Genomic DNA, 19964 nt, shown 5'->3' with positions numbered 1-19964 from the left:
GAAGTGGAAAATTCACATGCTCAGAACCCATCTCTTCATACAAAATTGTTAACATACGTGAATTCAAGGCATTGCTCTTTATAAAACTTAAAATTTGTGCTGACTGCAAAAGAGTTTTATGTAAGCATGGAGACAACTTTTCTGCTGCTAAACGTTCACGATGAATAAAACAATGTGTAAACGCCAGTGTATTCATGGCAACTTCTTGAATTTTTTCCCTTAAACCAGAATACCTGCCAGTCATGCTTGCAGCCCCATCTGTACACAGACCAACACAATATTTCCAATTCAGAGATTTACTATGAATATATTTATTTATTAGTTCAAATAGTTCAACACCAGTTATTGGTGAAGGCATTTCAATATAACATAATAATTCTTCTTTTATATCACTACAGTCATTATCAATGAAGCGAATATAGCACAAAAGAAGGGTAGTATTTGAGATTTCTGAAGACTCATCTATCTGAAGGGCAAACCACTTTGACTCTCTGACTTTTTGAATCAGCTGGTCTTCAATGTCTGCAGACAGTTCATCAATCCTGTGTCCAATCATATTATTAGAAAGAGGAATGGTTTTCATTTTGTCTCCAGCACTTGAACCCCAAACTTCTGAACACATTTCTACTAAGTGTGGTTTAATTAACTCTTCAGCAATGGAGAATGGCTTCTTGCTGGCAGCAATTTGGAAAGCAATTAAATAAGAAGCTTTCACGAGTGACTTTTCAACTAGTAAACACTTTTTAAAAGAACTATTTTGACATTCCATTTCAAGAGATTTTTGTTCAAAAAAATCTACTGGTTTGTTTTCCAATTCTGAATGTTTTGTCTTTAAGTGATGAGAAAGATTTGCTAGCTTCATGTGTTCAGCAGATAAGATTTCTCCACAAATGACACACTGAGGCCTTGGTGAACTTTCTTTTGATCCAGGATAGATAATAAAACCAACTTTTAAATATTCTACATCGTAAGTCTGGAAAAAACCTATTTTTCTTTTCTTTGCAGGTGGAGAATCAAGTTCCACATCATTCTTCCCATTGGGGATAGGTAAATCTGAATGAAATATTTGAATCTCTGTTATTTTCAAGAATAAGCTATGTTATTCATGTTTTCCTCATACATATTTAACATTTATACTTTTTTTACTATTTATCAAAGGAATATACTAAAGCTTAAACACAAACCATAATACTTCCACGATACCACTGAAAACAGAATTTCTCCTTCGTCCAAAGCTTGTTCACTGACTAAAGTGAAACTGTAAGCTGTGTACATGAACAAGAAATTCTGTCTATTCAATAGATAACTGGAATCAGGGTTGAAATCCACAGAATACATCATATTAAGAATAAATAACTTCACTTTTAAAAAGTTCAGGAAAAAAGAGAAAAGAAATGTTGCAAAAAGTTAACATTTGGTAAATCTAAATGAAGGGCCCTGACAGGTTTGGCTCAGTGGATACAGCGTCAGCTTGCGGACTGAAAGGTCCCAGGTTTGATTCCGGTCAAGGGCATGTACCTGGGTTGCGGGCACATCCCCAGTAGGAGATGTGCAGGAGGCAGCTGATCGATGTTTCTCTCATCGATGTTTCTAGCTCTCTATCTCTCTCCCTTCCTCTCTGTAAAAAATCAATAAAATATATTTTAAAAAAAATTTAAATGAAGGGTATAGTGGTGTTTGTTGTGCTATATTTTCAATCTTCTTGAATTTTGAAATTTTTCCAAATTAAAGTTGGGGGGAAAAGGGTTAATTAGTAGTTTTAATACTCAATGTTAGTTAGGGTGCAGAGAAATTAATGCTATCAAAACACTGGTAGTTGGAGCATAAATTGATGTGCTTTTCAGAAGGGCAATTTTGCAACATATATAAAAAAAACCTATGATAGCTTTTGCCCTGGCTGGTATTTCTCAGTGGTTAGATCATTAGCCCCAGTCAGGGGCACATACCTGTGTTGTAGGCTCAATTCCTGGCACCCTGGGGTATGTGTAGGAGGCAGGTAATCAATTGATGTGTATCTATCACATCAATGTTTCTCTTTCCGTCTCTCCTTTCCACTCTCTCTAAAAATCAATGGAAAAAATATCCTCAGGTGAGGGTTGGCAAAAAAAAGGTCTATGATAGCTTTTGAAACTATAATTCCACTACTTAGAATTTATCTTAAGAATAAAATTAGACAAATGTACAAAGATCCATTTACACAGCTTAACTCAACTTTTTTTATAATATTAAAAAATAAAGTAATCTAATTGTCCAATCTTAGAGAAATGGGTATGTTATATACACTGGAATCTATGCATATCTTTTAAGAATCTCAATGTATATTTAAATTTATATTCACATGGAATGGTTTCTGATGCAATTCAAATAAAAATGTAGTTTATAACAGCATATAGGAAACAATCCAATATTTAACATAGAAATTTTTTTTCACATAAGCACACATACCTACACATTTAGATGTCCACATGTGAATGTGCATATAATATCAATTCATTACACAAAAAGTGTATCATTTTAATGGGAATATAAAGCAAGCAAACTTACTGAGGAAGGAAAATGGGGTTCTCCTTGACTACCAAAAGAAAGGCATCCTTCATAAAAACTTGTGATTATTTTTCATTTTTTTTATTGATTTCAGAGAGAAGGGAGAGGGGAAGAGAGATAGAAACATGAATGAGAGAGAAAGAACGATCGGCTGCCTCCTACATGTCCTCTACTGGGGATTGAGCCAGCAACGCAATGTGCCCTGCTGGGGATTGAGCCAGCAACGCAGACATGTGCCCTGACTGGGAATCGAACTGTGACCTCCTGGTTCCTGGGATGACACCCAACCAACTGAACTTCACTGACCTAGCTGATGATTATTTTTTGACAGAGTAAGCTTTTAAATACAGTATATTCGATGAAGTAAAATTAAGAACAAAAATCAGCCCTGGCTAGTGTGGCTCAGTTGGTTAGGCATTGTCCCATGCACCAGGAAGCTGCCAGTTCAGTTCCCAGTCGGGGCACATGCCCAGGTTGCAGGCTTGATCCCAGGTAGGGGGTATGCAGGAGGCAGCCAACTGATGTCTAGTTCTCACATCAATGTTTCTCTTTCTTTTCTTTTCTTTTCTTTCCTTTATGGCACTATTATAAGTGTAATCTTGAATCTATTCTAATTGTTTTTAAGTAGTCATTTTGGCCCTCCCTAGTTTGGCTCAGTGGATAGAGTGTCAGCCTGTGGACTGCAAGGTCCTGGGTTTGATTCTGGTCAAGGGCACATGCCCGGGTTGCAGGCTCAAACCTCAATGTGGGGTGTGCAGGAGATGGCCAATCAATGATTCTCTCTCATCACTAATGTTTCTATATCTCTCTCCCTCTCCTTTCCTCTCTGAAATCAATAAAAATATATTTAAAACACAAAACAAAAAAATTAAAAAATCAATACAAAAATTTTTTTAAATTAAAAAATGCTTTGAGCAGAGCTATGAAAGTAACTGAAAATATAAGGGTAGGTTGGGTTAAAAGCTATAACATGGATTGGAGCAACAGTTTACAACCTTTTCAAGTATGAATTCAAATAATTTTCCTTATCAACAATACCTCAGACATACAGTTATACCTTTAGTAACTGACAAATCAACTTACAGTGTTTTAAAAAAACAACTAAGATTAAATCACTAATGCTTTTTAAAAAATTGTATTTATAATGTGGGGATAAGGACACATGTAATAACTTAATAAAAAAAATTTATATTTAGTAATTATAATAGCTTATCTATACATCTGAAAAACAGATGTTTGTCTACTCTACACATAATGCTTTGTGTGCATATGGATTCAATTTAGTAGTTATTAGTGTAAATGACAATAATTATAAAAGAAATAAATTAGATGTTCAAAGGGTTAAATGTTTTCACATTTATGAAATTGTCAATGACTTTCTTTTCCTTTCTTTACAAAAAAAGAAACAGAGGACAAACTTTCCACATGTGGAAAGCACAAGGACACATACCTGTCTGACATTCCTTGTGTTGTGTATGTGGTTTGCAAGAGATGGCCTTGGTCTGTGTGGCGGGCTTGCACAATAATGCTTTGTTCTTTAAAAGCCGGGAAGACTGGGAAGAAAGAAGTTTCATGGCATCTGTCTGTGTATTTCCCTAGTTAAAAGCAAATTAAGAAACCAAAGAGAGATTTTTTTAGTATCTCATCACTGACAATAATTGCTATCAATTGAAAGGTGGCATGTATCAAGAGAAATATAATTTCTCTGAAAGAGTGATTGTAATAAAGAAGTCAGTATGGAAAATATACACTAATTCCTAATTCTTCTAATCAGTATTAGTTCCATTTACTGAAAATACTCTGCCGATAGTAAGTATAATCAAAACAATGAAAGCAGGCAAAGGACCTAAATAGACACCTTTCAAAAGAGGACATTCAGAAAGCCAAGAGACATATGAAAACATGCTCAAAGTCACTAATCATCCGAGAGATGCAAATCAAAACAACAATGAGGTATCATCTCACACCTGTCAGACCTGCTAAAGAAAGGTTAAGTCTAATGTTCTATTAGGGATGTGCATTATTTTATTAGAGCATATCAGCAAATGTGTGTTTTAACAAAATTAAAAACAACAACACAGGAGTAATTTCCCTATTGAAAGGTAATGCAAAAAAACAGAAACTGCTCAGGTAGATGAAATGTTGAAATTTATTTGGTTGGTATAGTTGATAATAATATACCTTAACATACTCACTTGGATTTTTTTATACATATACAATGAACTATAAATACATAATACAACTACAACTTACTTGGAAGACATTATACATATTATAACTAAAATGGCAAAGAAGCCCTAGCCGGTTTGGCTCAGTGGATAGAGCATTGGCCTGCAGACTGAAGGGTCCTGGGTTTGATTTCAGTCAAGGGCATGTACCTCAGTTGCAGGCTCGATCCCTGGCCCCGGTCAGGGCGCATGCAAAAGGCAACCAATTGATGTGCCTTTCTATCACATTGATGTTTCTCTCCCTTTGTCTCTTCCCCTCCCTTCCAAAATTTGAAAAAAAAAATGAAAAAAAAATAAATAAATAAAACCGGAAAAAAAAAAAAAAACAATGAAAGCAATCTTCGCTAATTAGGACAACTATTTAGAAAAATTAGAGCCAATGTCAGACTATATGCAAAAATATATTCCATATCAATCAACAACCTCAAAATGAAAAATATTAACTGGAGAACTTTTAAATGAACAGAACAAGAAACAAGTATTCTTAAATAAAACATGAGAATTAAAAACAAAGCAGAAAAGATGGACATATTTGACTACCTTGAATTTTTTTTGCAAACAAAGGTCTTTATAAAATGAAGTTGAACCCTGGCTGGTGTAGCTCAACTGGTTGGAATGTCATCCTGCATACTGAAAGGTTTCAGGTACAATTCCCGATCAGGGCACATACCTAGGATGCAGGTTTTATCCCTGGTTTGGGTGTGTGCTGGAGGCAACCGATTGATGTTTCTCCCCCGCCCCCCATGCCCCCCCTCAAATGAATAAAAACACATCCTTGGGTAAGGATTTCTAAAAAAAAATTGAAGAATAAGCAACAGAGTGAGAGAATGTATTTAAAACATGTTTTTCGCCCTGACCGGTTTGGCTCAGTGGATAGAGCATCGGACTGCAGACTGAAGGGTCCCAGGTTCGATTCTGGTCAAGGGCATGTACCTTGGTTGCGGGCACATCCCCAGTGGGGAGTGTGCAGGAGGCAGCTGATCAATGTTTCTAACTCTCTATCCCTCTCCCTTCCTCTCTGTAAAAAATCAGTAAAATATATATTTAAAAAAACAAAAACAAAAACAAAAACATGTTTTTCCATTCAATTACAGAGTAATATTTACTGAATGTTCAGTTTAAGTCAAGCACTCTTCTAAGCCCTGGGGATACAGCAAAAGACAAGACAAAGTACTACTCTCATGCGACTTACATTCTAGAGGAAGGCTCAGAAGATAAACAAGTAAAACAAATATATAATGTATAATTTTAGGGAATGATAAGTGCTATAGAAGAAATAAAGTAGGGTAAGAGAATGGAGAGCGATGGTGTGGAGGAAGGAGTAAACATTTGAGCAGAGACCTTCTGAATATTCAAAAGAGCAAGCCATGCAAAGGCCAGAGGTCAGTGGATTCCAGGCAGAGGGATGGTAGGTGCAAATCTGTGAAGTGGGAAAAAGCTTGGCCTGCTTTAGGAATATCAACAAGAACAAGGCTAAGAAAGCAGGGGTGAGAATAATACATTTGGAGAGGTAGGCAGAAGCCAAACTGTATAGGGTCTGGAAGGACTGTGTTTTAAATTTTTAAAATAGATAATATATGCAATAATTTTGAGTTATATAATAATTCAAAAGGTATAAAAGTATATACAGAAAAAGTTTTCTACGCTTGTCTGCCCTCTAGCCAGACTCTACCTTGAATACAACCACTCTTCCCAATTTCTTATACAGTCTTCCAAAGATGGCCTATGTCAATGATTTTTAAAAATATATATTTTATTGATTTCCGAGAAGGGAGAAGGAGAGATAGAAACATCAATGATGAGAGAGAATAATTGATCAGCTGCCTCCTGCACACCCCACACTGGGGATCGAGCCCACAACCCGGGCATGTACCCTGACCGGGAATCAAACTGTGACCTCCTGGTTCATAGGTCGACACTCAATCACTGAGCCATGCCAGCCGGGCTATGTCAATGATTTTCAACTGGTGTGCCATGGCATACTGGTATGTCTCAAGAATTTTTAAAACATGCAATACCTGACTAGTCAGGGGCACTGATCTCTTTCACCTTAGATTTAATTTAAAAATGACAACAGCCAACACAATACGAATGAATGAATAAATGAATGAAATCAAAATTATACCTATTATACCTATTATCGGATGGGCAAAAAATATATTTTTTGGTGTGCTGCAGAATTTTAGTAATTAGTTTATGTGTATCATGAGATGAGAAAGGTTGAAAATTGCTAGTTTATGTAATTAAATAAGTTGCTTTTGACTACAAAGCTTCTGACTACAAATGATCATATTTTTAGTAAGGTTCTGCATTGTCACTTTGCAAACTATCTTGGAGGTATATTTACATCACTTTGTATGAAGCTGCCACCTAGGGGCTTTATACACTGAATGTACCTCAGGGAATGTGAAGTGTCTCGGCTGAACTTTTTTTGTTGTTGCTGATCCTCACGCAAGAATATTTTCCACTGATTTTAGAGAGAATAAAGGGAGGGGGAAAACATCGATGGAATCAAACACAGGACCCTTCAGTCTTCGGGCCAAAGCTCTATCCACTGAGCAAACTGGCTAGGGCATCTGCTTCTGAACATTTAAATATTACAAATCTTTTGCTGTTATAAACAATGCTGCAATAAATATCCTTATACATAAATTAATTCTACATGTGCTATTATCTATAATAATAAAAGCGTAATATGCTAATTAGACCAGACGACCTTCCTGACAAAGCCAGGGCTGTGAGGGAAGCCTGGGTCTCGGGTGCCTGCAGGTGACCAGAGAGAAGCCTGGGTCCCAGGTGCCAGAGGGAAGCCAGTGCCAGCAGCCGGGGAAAGGAAGGCCTACTCATGCACTAATTGTGTGCATAGGACCTCTAGTCCTATATAAAAGCCTAATATGCAAATCGACCAAACAGCTGAACGACCAGTGGAATGACCTGTCACTATGATGCATAATGACCACCAGAGGGCAGACACTCAATGCAGGAGCTGCCCCCTGGTGGTCAGTGCACTCCAACAGGGGGAGCACCACTCAGCCAGAAGCCAGGCTCACAGCTGGCAAGCACAGCAGCAGCAGCAGCGCTAAGGAGCAGCAAGCCGAGCGGTAAGGTGCAGCAAGCAGGCGGGCGGTAAGGACCAAGGAATCCCAGACTGTGAGAGGGATGTCCGACTGCTGCAGAGAGCGGGCCTAAGTCAGCAGGCGGACATCCCCCAAGGGGTCCTGGACTTTGAAAGGGCACAGGCCAGTTTGAGCCCCCCTGCCCCCTGCACGAATTTCATGCACTGGGTCTCTAGTATCTATATAAAAAGGTCTTACAAATGCTGTTTGGTGGGTCAAAATATATTAAAATCTGTATGTGACAGACTTTAATTATGATGGAATTGCCAAATTGCTTTCCCTAAAAGTCATATCAAATTAAATGACCTTCTTCTGGCTGGTCAGTGGATTGAGCACTGTCCGTGCACCAAGAGATCATTGGTTCAATTCCCAGTCAGGGCACATGCCTGAGTTGTGGGCCTGATCCCCAGTGGGGAGCATGCAAGAGGCAGCCGACCAATGATTCTTTCTCATTGTTGATCTCTATTTCTTACTCCCTCTCCCTCTCTGAAATCAATAAAAAAAATATAAAAATAATTAAATGTCCTTCAGCAATGTATGTGAGCCTGTTTCCTAGCACTGTTTCCCACTTTTTCATCTCATGATACACATAAACTAATTACTAAAATTCTGAGCACACCAAAAAATATATTTTTTGCCTATCTGACAAAGAAAGAAATTGGTATAATTTTGATTCATTCCAACTAGGTGGCTATTATTGTGTTTACTGTTGTCATTCTCTTATTTGACAATCTAAGGAAAAAGAGATCAGTGTCCCTGGCTAAATAGTCCAGTGTTGCATGTTTTAAGAATTCTTGCAGCACACCAGTGTGCCACAATACAACAATTGAAAACTGCTGCTCTAGCCCTACCTGGTTTGGCTCAGTGGATAGAGTGGACTGAAGGGTCCCAGGTTCAGTTCCAGTCAGGGGCACATGCCCGGGTTGCGGACTTGATCCCATTGTGGGCGTGCAGGAGGCAGTCAATCAGTGATTCTCTCTCATCATTGATGTTTCTATCTCTCTCTCCCTCTCCCTTCCTCTCTGAAATCAATAAAAAAAAAATTAAAAAAAGAAAACTGCCAAAACCGGTTTGGCTCAGTGGATAGAGCGTCGGCCTGCAGACTGAAAGGTCTCAGGTTCGATTCCAGTCAAGGGCATGTACCTGGGTTGCGGGCACATCCCCAGTAGGAGATGTGCAGGAGGCAGCTGATCGATGTTTCTCTCTCATCGATGTTTCTAGCTCTCTATCTCTCTCCCTTCCTCTCTGTAAAAAATCAATAAAATATATTGGAAAAAAAATAAAAATAATTAAAAAAAAAGAAAACCGCTGCTCTAATCAACACATTATCAGACTCTTTGCTATTTCTCAATAAATGAAAAATTATCTAACAGTAGTGTCATTAGGTATTTTCATGGTTAAGCATTATTTGTATTTCCTCTTCTGTGAACTTTCTATTCATAGCCTTTGCTCAGTTTTCCTTTGTCTTTTTAAAAAAAAATCTATGCATATTTTTGAATGGGTAACATGACATAAATTTCAAAAATTCAAATAGTAAACAATAAAACTATAAATCTCTCTTAAAATTCTCCCTCAGTTATTGAGTTCTCCACAGAGGCACCACTATTATCTATTTATTGCCTGCCTTCCAGAGATATTCTATATATGTGTACAGGCATGTGTTTTGTCTGTTTTTAAAACAGAAATGGCAGTGTGCTACACTATTTTGTGTCTTTTTCACTTATATGTAAGTCTGCTCTATGACTGTACATATAGGGCTGCCTCATTCTTTTTTAGCTGCATGGTATTCCACTGTATGGATATAACATATTTATATAACAGTCCCAACATAGCCACTGTGTATGCTTGTGCAGGGGATTCCGCTTGCCAGGCCACATGCCTAAGTGTGAGGTTGGAGAGGGGTGCATTTCAGGCTCTACCCATGGTCTTCATTTTGGTTTAACTTATGTGGTAGAAATCCAATTGTACTTTTTTTCCATGTTTACTCAATTCTCACAATACTATTTATTGAATAATCTAGATTTCTTCTACTAATCTAAAATGCCAATTTTATTATTTCTATATTTCTATATATATTTAGATCTATTTCTGGACCTCCTTTCTGTTGAGTTTGTCCGTCTGTTCATGGCTTCAGTATCAGTTGTTCCAACTATGTAGAGCAGTGGTTCTCAACCTTGGCTGCACATTAGAACACCTGGGAATCTTTAAAATCCTGATTTCTGGGCCTCATCCTCCAGAAATTCTGTTTCTTTGTTACTAATGTTGTGCCCCACCCCATAACAAAGAAACAGAATTTCTGGAGGATGAGGCCCAGAAATCGGGATTTTAAAAAGATTCCCAGGTGATTCTAATGTGCAGCCAAGGTTGAGAACCACTGATGTAGAGCTTTATAAAATTTGCAACTTTCCCATAATTTTTAAAACTAGCTCTTCCCTCTTCTTTATTCTTCTTTTTCAGAATTTCACTGAAGGTGTTTAAGCAGTGAAGTCACACAATCTGATTTTGTTTCAAGAAGATCATTTTGGCAACAGTATGAAGAAAAAAACTGCAAAGGAGAAAAAGGGAAGCAGGAAAACAGGTAGAAGGTCACTGCAATAATCCAGAAGAAAGATGATGGTGGCTCAAACTAAGGAGGTAACAAGAACACTAGAGAAGAAGTCTGGAAGGAATAAAAGGGTCCTGTTTTAGACATATTGATTGAGATACCTATTAATTATCTAAATGTAATTAATCATCTAAATGTCAAGTAGACAGTTGGATACATGAATCTGGAACTCAGAGATTAGGGCAAAAGAAATAAACTGGGAATCAGCCACCACCTGGGTGCTATTTAAAACCACAGGACTGCCTGGCTGGTTTGACTCAGCAGATAAGAGCATCGTCCTGCTGACTGAAAGGTCCCGGGTTCGATTCTGGTCAAGGGCACATGCCCGGGTTGTGGGCTCGATCCCCCGTGGGGGGCATGCAGGAGGCAGCCAACCAATGATTCTCTCTCATCATTGATATTTCTATCTCCCTCTCCCTTTTATATTTAATAAAATAAATAAAACCACAGGATTGTATGAGTTACCTAGGAAGCAATGTAGGTTAAGAAAAGGTACGAGTATGATGACCTAGAAATTAAAGAAGGTATTTCAAGAAGAAAAGGGGGGAAAAAGCCCTAGCTCAGCGCTTCTCAACCTGTGGGTCGCCAACCTGTGGGTCGCGACCCCTTTAGGGGTCAAATGACCCTCAACATGAGGAACTGTATTAAAGGGTTACGGCATTAGGAAGGTTGAGAACCACTGCCCTAGCTGGTCTGGCTCCGTGGATAGAGCACTGGCCTGCAGACTGAAAGGTCCCAGGTTTGATACTGGTCGGGGGCACATGCCCAGATTGCAGGCTCAATCACCAGTAGGGGGTGTGCAGGAGGCAGCCGATCAATGATTCTCTCTCATTATTGATGTTTCTCTCTCTCTCTCCCTCTCCATTCCTCTCTGAAATCAATAAAATCTAAAAAAAAAAAAAGTAAAGATCAATTGTATCAAATGTTACAGAAAAGATGAGGAGAATGAAAACTGAAAGTTGACATTGGATTTGGCAAAATAAAAAGTATTAGCAACCTTGACGAGCAGTTTCAGTGAAGAGGTACAGACTAAAGCCTGACTAGAGTGAGCTAAGGAAAGATCACATTTTTAAAAATGGAGGCAGCAAGGAGAGGGCTACCTTTAGAGGAGTTTTTCCAAAATGGAGAGGAGAGAAATGGGACAGTGGCTAGAGGGCCATGGTGTTAACGAAGGATTTTTTTTCAAAATACTTCATGCCTTAGCACAGACAATAGCTTGGCCTTTGGAGCGCTTTTGTCAGCCCTGACCTTAGAGTCATGTTGCCAGGAATTTACCCATTTATTCCATTATCCTTGCCTAGTTATAAGGTAATTTTGTGAACTAAAGGGGGCACCTGCTTTAATGATGCTTTGTTTTCTTGAGCATTATCTCTAATATTCTGCAGGATGCACTCTCCGAAGTTACTAGAATGAGATATCACAACAGGAGTCTAGCCTCTGGCCTTCTTCACACAATTTTGTCACATTTAATTTCTGTTCCAGATTTATTAAATTCTGGGCATACTTTTTAGCACTAGCCCCACCACATAATGCATCTGAATAACACTGTTATTTGATATAAAAAATGATTTTTTACTATATCAAGAGCAAATGTTAAGAGAGCAGCACAAGAGTCACCAATACATGAACCTAAGGCCTAAGGTTCACGTGATACTGATAAAGAATGATGGGAATTTTGTTTTCCTGCTAAAGTGATGCTGAGACAGGACAATAATCACATAGTCTATAATCCTTTCAGCTTGCCAACTGCAGTTATGCATTTCTTCAAAAACTGCTTTAATTTTGGGAAGTTTTACAATGTTTCAAATTTGAGAAAGTCGGAATTTAAATATTTTTACTTTGCACTATTTTCTGCCTGACATACATATTTTACATAATGTATAAAGATACATAAAATGACATAATACTCAACTTTTAAGAGACTTTCTTGTCTAAAAGAAAATTACTTGAATGTAGCAAAAGAGAAAAATAAGCAACCCGATGAAATTAACAAGTACTTAAAGTATTTAAAGAAATTAAAGAGACACAAATAATAAAAATAAATTAGAAATGCATTCTCATTAATAATGTAATTTTAAGATTTGAAAACAAAAGCTAATGCATAATATATTACTCTAATTTTTTAAAGATTAAGCTGCAAATAGAAATGTACTCAGATATATATTAGAAGGTTATATCCAAAATGAAAATAAAGTGGCATTATCAGGCAAATACTAACACTAAAACTTACATCTTCAACGATCTTTGCTGCCTCTTTAGTAACTGCACCTGTTATAAAATGAAAACATGCATTATTATCCCCAAAATATATAGAAGTAAACACTAAAACCAAGAAATTACTTTCCTCTCACTAAGGTAATCTAGAGTCTAGATCAAAATTTCTCAATAAAAGACCAAGAAAACTTGGCCTCAGTATCACCTAGGGTCCTTGGTTAAGGTGAGGATTCCTGGGCCACAATCCCACCTATTGTATTAGAATCTCTCTTTTTTTTAAATATTTTATTGATTTTTTACAGAGAGGAAGGGAGAGGGCTAGAGAACCAGAAACATCGATGAGAGAGAAACATCAATCAGCTGCCTCCTGCACACCCGCCACTGGGGACGTGTCCACAACCAAGGTACATGCCCTTGACCGGAGAATCTCTTTTGGTAAAGGCAGCTATATTAAAATAATTTGGGTTATTGCCCTAGCTGGTTTGGTTCAGTGGATAGAGCATCAGCCTCCAGACTAAAGGATCCCAGGTTCAATTCCAGTCAAGGGCACATGCCCAGTTACAGGCTCAATCCCCAGTGGGGGGCATGCAAGAGGCAGCCAATCAATGATTCTCTCTCATCATTCATCTTTCTCTCTCCCACTCTCCCTTCTTCTCTGAAAACAATAAAATAATAATAATAATTTGGGTTATTAAAAAAATAAACTATGCATGCCACTTCCTTCCCTATCCATTCCACCCCGCTTGCTACCCTCTTCACTCCAAGACAGAGGAGTATGTTTCCTCATATAAATGTAAATATTACTGACAACAGCTATGCACACTAGACAACCCTGATTCCCAGTTTGAACAAATGCCTTTATACCAATTCATACCTTTTAAAACACTGTTAGTGTTCCCTGTGGGCTGGGCAGGAGATACTTTTGCTAATGACACCACATTGGTTATAACTGGTGTTGTAATTGTCCTCGCAGAACGGAATGCCATTGAAGCAGTTGGTGCCTTAGCAATTTGTACTGATTAAAACAAAAAGGTAAGACCTAGTATAAACAAAAGGGTCACACACAAAAACCCTGTTTAACAACTTAATTTTCAAGATGCAATGCAAACATCTACCTCTGTATAATGTTGGGTTGGGTGATTCTGGTCAGATTAGTGTTCATTAGGACTTAAAGAAAAGCTGATTTTCTAAAATTATAAGCTTCAAATTATATTTAACAGTGGGAATTTTAATATTTTTTACTTTGCACTATTTTCTGTCTGACATAATTCAAAGATACATAAAATAACACTATACTAAACTTTTGCAAGAGACTTTAAAATATAGGTATTTGCTTCAGGGTTAGCTGGGTTTTTCTATTAGTGAGTATTAAAACTCCTACATTTATGTTGCTTCAAATAAAAATTTAACATGACAATTTTTATAAATAAGTTGGCGATGTAGCTGTCCATCCATATAAAAACAGTGGTTTTGTTAACTCACATCATAGAATGAAAATTCTACCACCCACCTGGCAAATCTCAGGGAATGGATGCTATAACACAAAAGATTAGCACAAGGCATATCTGGATTAAGGTGATGATTAATAAGACTACAAAGGTGGACAAGAGCCACACTGTAAGGAGTCAAAGCACATGGATTCTGTCAATTCAATAGCACTTCAGGCTTTGATCAGAGAACATAATATCAAATGTTTTTAATCTAAGTCAGAGAAGTCCTACTTCAGGGAACTATTTTAAAAACATGCTACGTAACTACCTATTCATCTGGATATTTTGATCACATTAGCTGTCCTACTTGCAAAATTATTTTATTCTTAGCCAAGAAAAATTTGGCTACCCATGAAGAAGTGATCTATTTTATTTTTTTATATAATTAATGTGTTGTTCTTTTTTCCTTGGCTACAAGTAAGCACTGGATAAAATCTTAGGCCAGACACAGCAACTATATAAACATATTTATAGTCTTTCCCTTTATTTGCTCCAATTTCCTACTTTTATTTCTAGTTTATTAACTGAATAGCATATATCACTTAGTGTAAGTTATTTATGTACAGATAAACGCAATAAAAAGCAATCAAATCTAATTTTCCTATAAAAATTAGTGCTTCTACATTTATTATTCTTGGTGTGTTTGATTATGAGAGCAAAAAGTATCAGGATTAATTTCCCACAAAGGCAATCCTTAAGGATTCTTACAGGAAAATTTAAGGAAATTCAGGCTATCTGAATCCAGTGAAATTTTGTTCTTATTATATTATTTACAATTGTATATACTGATAGTATTATCCTAGCATTGACATAAAAATCCCATTAGCCAAGTTTAATTTTACCTTTTCTTTGTGAAACAAGGTCATTTGTAATTTGATGGTGACAGAACGCCAAGACACAAAATAGATTACAGAAATGTTTGATGTTTCCTCGCCATTTTATGGACTCGCTTAGCTTACCCTGTCGTTTACAAGCATCACACTTGGCCATCTGAGAAAAAAAACAGGATATGCTTAAAACTATAAAATAATGAAAAGATAAAATTATTATAAAATTAGAAGGCACTATGAAAACATGATATATGAACCAGTTGAGATCACAAAATATAAGATTTCTACCTTAAAATGTTGTGGTTATTCTCCAATGATACAGCCAATACAGAGTTAATATCCACAATTTATAAAGAACTCAAACAACTCGGCCTAGCTAGTTTGGCTCAGTGGATAGAGCGTCAGCCTGTGGACTGGAGGATCCTGGGTTCAATTCTGGTCAAGGGCACATGCCCAGGTTGTGGGCTCAATCCCCAGGAGGCAACCAATCAATGATTCTCTCTCATCATTGATGTTTCTATCTCTCTCTTCCTCTCTGAAATCAATATAAATATATATTTTTTTAAAAACTCAAACACCACCAAAAAAACAACCCAATTAAAATATGGGCAGAGGACCTAAGCAGATACTTCTCCAAAGAGGACATACAGATGGCCTATCTATATATATAAAACCCTAATATGCAAATAGACCAAACAGTGGAACAACCAAACAACCGAACAACCGGTTGCTATGACTACCGCTGACCACCAGGGGGCACATGCAGACCATGGCAGGTGTTGGCAGCAGGCAGCAGAGCACAGAACATGGTGGGCATTGGCTGCAGCAGGATGGTAGAGCAGGTGAATGGGGGCGCCAGACCATGGCGGGGCACTGGTCGCTGTCATCAGGGCTAGCTTTTGGTGGTTACTGAAAATTCTTTGCTCCTGCATGCCGCGGTCCCACACGGCGCTCACACCCCCTGCCAACGCAGGAGCCTCTGCTTGCACCTACTGTCGGCACCCAGCGCCAGCCCTGAATACCCCGCGCCGTTGACGAGTGCAAGCAGGGCCGGCACCATCAGCACATGGGAGCAGTGGTGGCGGGAGCGGGGCTGCCGGCAGATAGGGGGGTAGGGGCCGTGGCCAGAGGGGCCGGGCAGGGGCAGAGGATGGGCCGAGACCCACCCCTGTGCCCACTGCAGCCTCGCAGCCCAGAGTTCCTATCAAGGTGCATGAATTTGTGCACTGGGCCCCTAGTCCTATATAATAAAGGCCTAATATGCTAAGTGTCCAGTCATTTGATCGGCCATTCAACCAATCAAAGCGTAATATGCTAATGATATGCTAAGGCCGTTCAACCATTCACTATGACATGCACTGACCACCAGGGGGCGGACACTCCGACTTGTAGGTAAGCTTGCTGCTGGGGTCCAGCCAATCAGGACTGAGTGAGACAGGCCAGATACACCCTGAAGCCCTCCCACAGTCTCTCCCTGGCTGGCTAACCTCCCGCATCTCTCCCTGGCCCTGATCGTGCACCGGTGGGGTCCCTCGGCATGGCCTGTGCCCTCTCACAATCCGGGCTGAAGGACACCTCCCACCCTCCGAGTGGCCCAGTCAGTCTCTAAAATCAATAAAAAAATATTTTTTTAAAATCATAATAAAGTATCACCTTGCACATGTCAGAATGGCTATTATCAATAAATAAATAAAAAATAACAAGTGTTGGTGAGGATGTGGAGAAAAGGGAACCCTTGTGCACTGTTGGTGGGAATGCAGACTGGTGCAGCCACTATGGCAAACAGTATTGAGGTTCCTCAAAAATTAAAAACAGAACTGCCTTAAGACCCAGAGATTCCACTTCTGGACATTTATCCAAAGAAACCCAAAATACTAATTCAAAAGAATATGTGCACCCTTATCATCATTGCAGCATTATTTACAATAGCCAAGATATGAAAGCAACCCAAGTACCCATCAACAGACGACTGGATAAAAAAGCTGTAGTACATATAGACAATAGAATAGTATTACTCAGCCATACAAAAGAACAAAATCTTACCATTTGTGACAGCATGGATGGACCTAGAGCAGTGGTTCTCAACCTTCTTAATGCCACAACCCTTTAATACAGTTCCTCATGTTGTGATGACCCCCAATTTCATTGTTACAAATTGAACATAATTAAAGCATAATGATTAATCACAAAAACTATATGTAATTATATATGTGTTTTCCAGTGGTCTTAGGTGACCCGTGAAAGGGTCGTTTAACCCCCAAAGGGGTCGCGACCCAAAGGTTGAGAACCGCTGACCTAGAGAATATTATGCTAAGTGAAATAAGTCAGTCAAAGAAAGACAAATATCATATGATTTCACTTATATGTGGAATCTAGAGAACAAAATAAACAAACAAAATTGATAGAACAGACTAATGCATAGATAAAACAGACTGATGGTAGCCAGAGGGGAGGGGAGTTGGGGGAATGAGTAAAAAAGGCAACGGGATTAAGAAGTACAAAATGGTAGTTACAAAATAGTCATGAGTATGTAAAGTACAGCATAGGGGATATAATCAATAATATTGTAATAACTAGGTATGGTGCCCGGTGGATACTTGAAATATCAGGGAAACACTTTTGTAAAGTATATGGTTGTCTAACCACTATGGTATACACCAAAAAATAATACAAAATAATATTAAATGTAAAAATAAAATTAAAAATAGCCCAGCTGGCATGGCTCAGCAGTTGAACGTCAACCTATGAACCAAGACGTAATGGTTTGATTCCTAGTCAGGGCACATGCCCAGGTTGCAGGCTGTATCCTCAGTGTGGGGCATGCAGAAGGCAGCTGATCAATGATTCTCTCTTATCATTGATGTTTCTACCTATCCCTCCCTGTCACTTCCTCTCTGAAATCAATAAAAAAATATTATTAAAATAAATTAATGTATTGTGGTTAAAAATATATATTATTTCATATAGATACCCTCAATTGAGAGAATATAAAAGTTGATCTGTTTTCAAAATTATCAATGAGAAATCTAAAGATAGATCCTATTTTTAAGAGTTTAAGAGGCAACATGTTATAGTAGGAAGAATATGGAGAGACTTTGATTCATTCAATATCTAATGAGGTAGCCTTTGTCTTGAGTACTAAGATAGGTCCAAGGCATATAATTATGAACAAGACATACTTCCCCTCAAGAAAATTATATTTTGAGGGCTCAGGAAACAAGTAAACAGGTGATTTCACTTGAGTGGTATAGGTGCTGTCTAATTGTCACCTACCAGCTTCTTTAAGGACATCTTACTCCTTTTCCTTATTTATACTGGCAATAACATACCTACTTCTTGGGATTCCGGTAAGGATTAAATGAACACTTATGAAGCACTGGACATGTATTAGTGGTTCAATTAATTCCAGCTTTCATTGTTAACCTTACAAAAAAGTAATTTTTTTAAAAGGAGGTGGGTAAGGAGGTCAGTCATAGTCATTTGATCTATGAAATGAGAACAAGGCCTGACTTCAAATTTCTCAAAGGAACTTTCTGTATGAGAAAGGCATAAGGCAACTTACCTACATAAAGTTCTAACTCAGTTATAACAAGGTCAATGTGCCTTATAAGAAAGCAAAATTTAAAAGGAACATATCCTCAAATAATAACGTCTCCAGAAATTCTGTACTCTTTACCCCAAAGATTTCAAATTTATAATCAAATGAATTTTGCTTTAGGAGCCCATAGTTTATTTTATCCAGTTCTAAACACAAAACTTTACTCATATAATCTGAACATATTTAAACAAAAAATAATTTTTATAAACTTCAGGAAGCCAAAGAGGTATAATTACCTGATAAAACAGAACTGTAAATTTTGACATGCAATCTTCACAACAAAACTCTTCTAACTTGCCCTCCAATCGGTTTTCTACCAAATTAGGGGATGTCTGGGAGCAATAACTGCACATCCTACAGTAGTTTCCCCATCGTTCTCCAAAGTCACGGGCAGAGAGGTATTTGCAAACTGAGAACCAGAAAGGATGAAAGGAAGAAACATCAAATCTACTAACTTGAAGGAAGTAAAGTGAGTTTCTACAGTCTTAGATGTCCACAATTGTTAATTTCTAAATACTGGACACAATTATTTGCCTCTAGGTTAAAGAATAGTCTCTATATTCACAAAACAAACTTAAATCACCTTTTACATATCCTCTAAATATAAGACCATCTATATTCAGAAACATCAGTTTCTTAAGCCAAGAAGCCATAATTGCTTAAGTACCTGCTTCACAAATGGGTGCAAGGAAAGATCTCTGAAATCAGAGCTAAACTTATGAAGAGATCTAATATCATCATTGATCTAATTATATTTCAGAAGTTTTTTCTTTGCCGAGGTTATAGTAACATTTTAAAAGATAGACTTTTGTGGGTGTGGGGTAGAGTGGGTTATTGGGGGGGGGGGACAAGGAAAGGGGACATCTGTAATACTTTCAACAATACAGAAAAAATATAAATAAATAAATAAATGAAAAGATAGACTTTTGTCAGCTAATTTCTCAACAGAAACTTTGCAGGCCAGAAAGGAGTGGCAAAAATATTCAAAGTGATGAAAAGCAAGGACCTATAACCAAGAATAAGAGTATCACCCAGCAAAGCTATCACTTAGAATCAAAGGACAAATAAAGAGCTTCCCAGACAAGAAAAAGCTAAAGGAGCTTGGCCGGCCAGTATAGCCCAGTGGTTAAGCATCAACCTATGAACCAGGTCATGGTTTGATTCCCAGTCAGGGCACATGCCCGGGTTGTAGGCTCAATCCCCAGTGTGGGGTGTGCAGCAGGCAGTTGGTCAATGATTCTCTCTCGTCATTGATGTTTCTCTCTCTCCCTCTCCCTTCCTTTCTGAAATCAATAAAAATATATTTTAAAAAATAAATAAACCTTAGAAAAAAAGAAAA

The 19964-nt window shown here is 37.9% G+C and overlaps 1 protein-coding gene across 1 annotated transcript in view; it reads right to left on the bottom strand.

Annotated features, from left to right (window-relative positions):
* Positions 1 to 4: 4 nt before the first annotated feature.
* Positions 5 to 19964, bottom strand: part of ZMYM6 (zinc finger, MYM-type 6) — a gene marked incomplete at its 3' end in the record, with an annotated part of 54496 nt that continues 34536 nt past the window's right edge. Inside the window, exons 11-16 of the mRNA XM_015572776.1 lie at positions 18862 to 19034; positions 15040 to 15187; positions 13582 to 13722; positions 12724 to 12761; positions 3995 to 4139; positions 5 to 1053 (exon numbers count right to left, since the gene is read on the bottom strand). Of these exons, the coding sequence (XP_015428262.1) occupies positions 5 to 1053; positions 3995 to 4139; positions 12724 to 12761; positions 13582 to 13722; positions 15040 to 15187; positions 18862 to 19034 (1694 nt within the window). The remainder of the gene's footprint in view (positions 1054 to 3994; positions 4140 to 12723; positions 12762 to 13581; positions 13723 to 15039; positions 15188 to 18861; positions 19035 to 19964) is intronic.

The sequence above is a fragment of the Myotis davidii genome, unplaced genomic scaffold, assembly GCF_000327345.1.
Source record: "Myotis davidii unplaced genomic scaffold, ASM32734v1 scaffold88, whole genome shotgun sequence".
Classification (NCBI taxonomy): domain Eukaryota; kingdom Metazoa; phylum Chordata; class Mammalia; order Chiroptera; family Vespertilionidae; genus Myotis; species Myotis davidii.
Note: the sequence above shows the minus strand (reverse complement) of the source record. Positions and strands in the feature narration are given on the sequence as shown.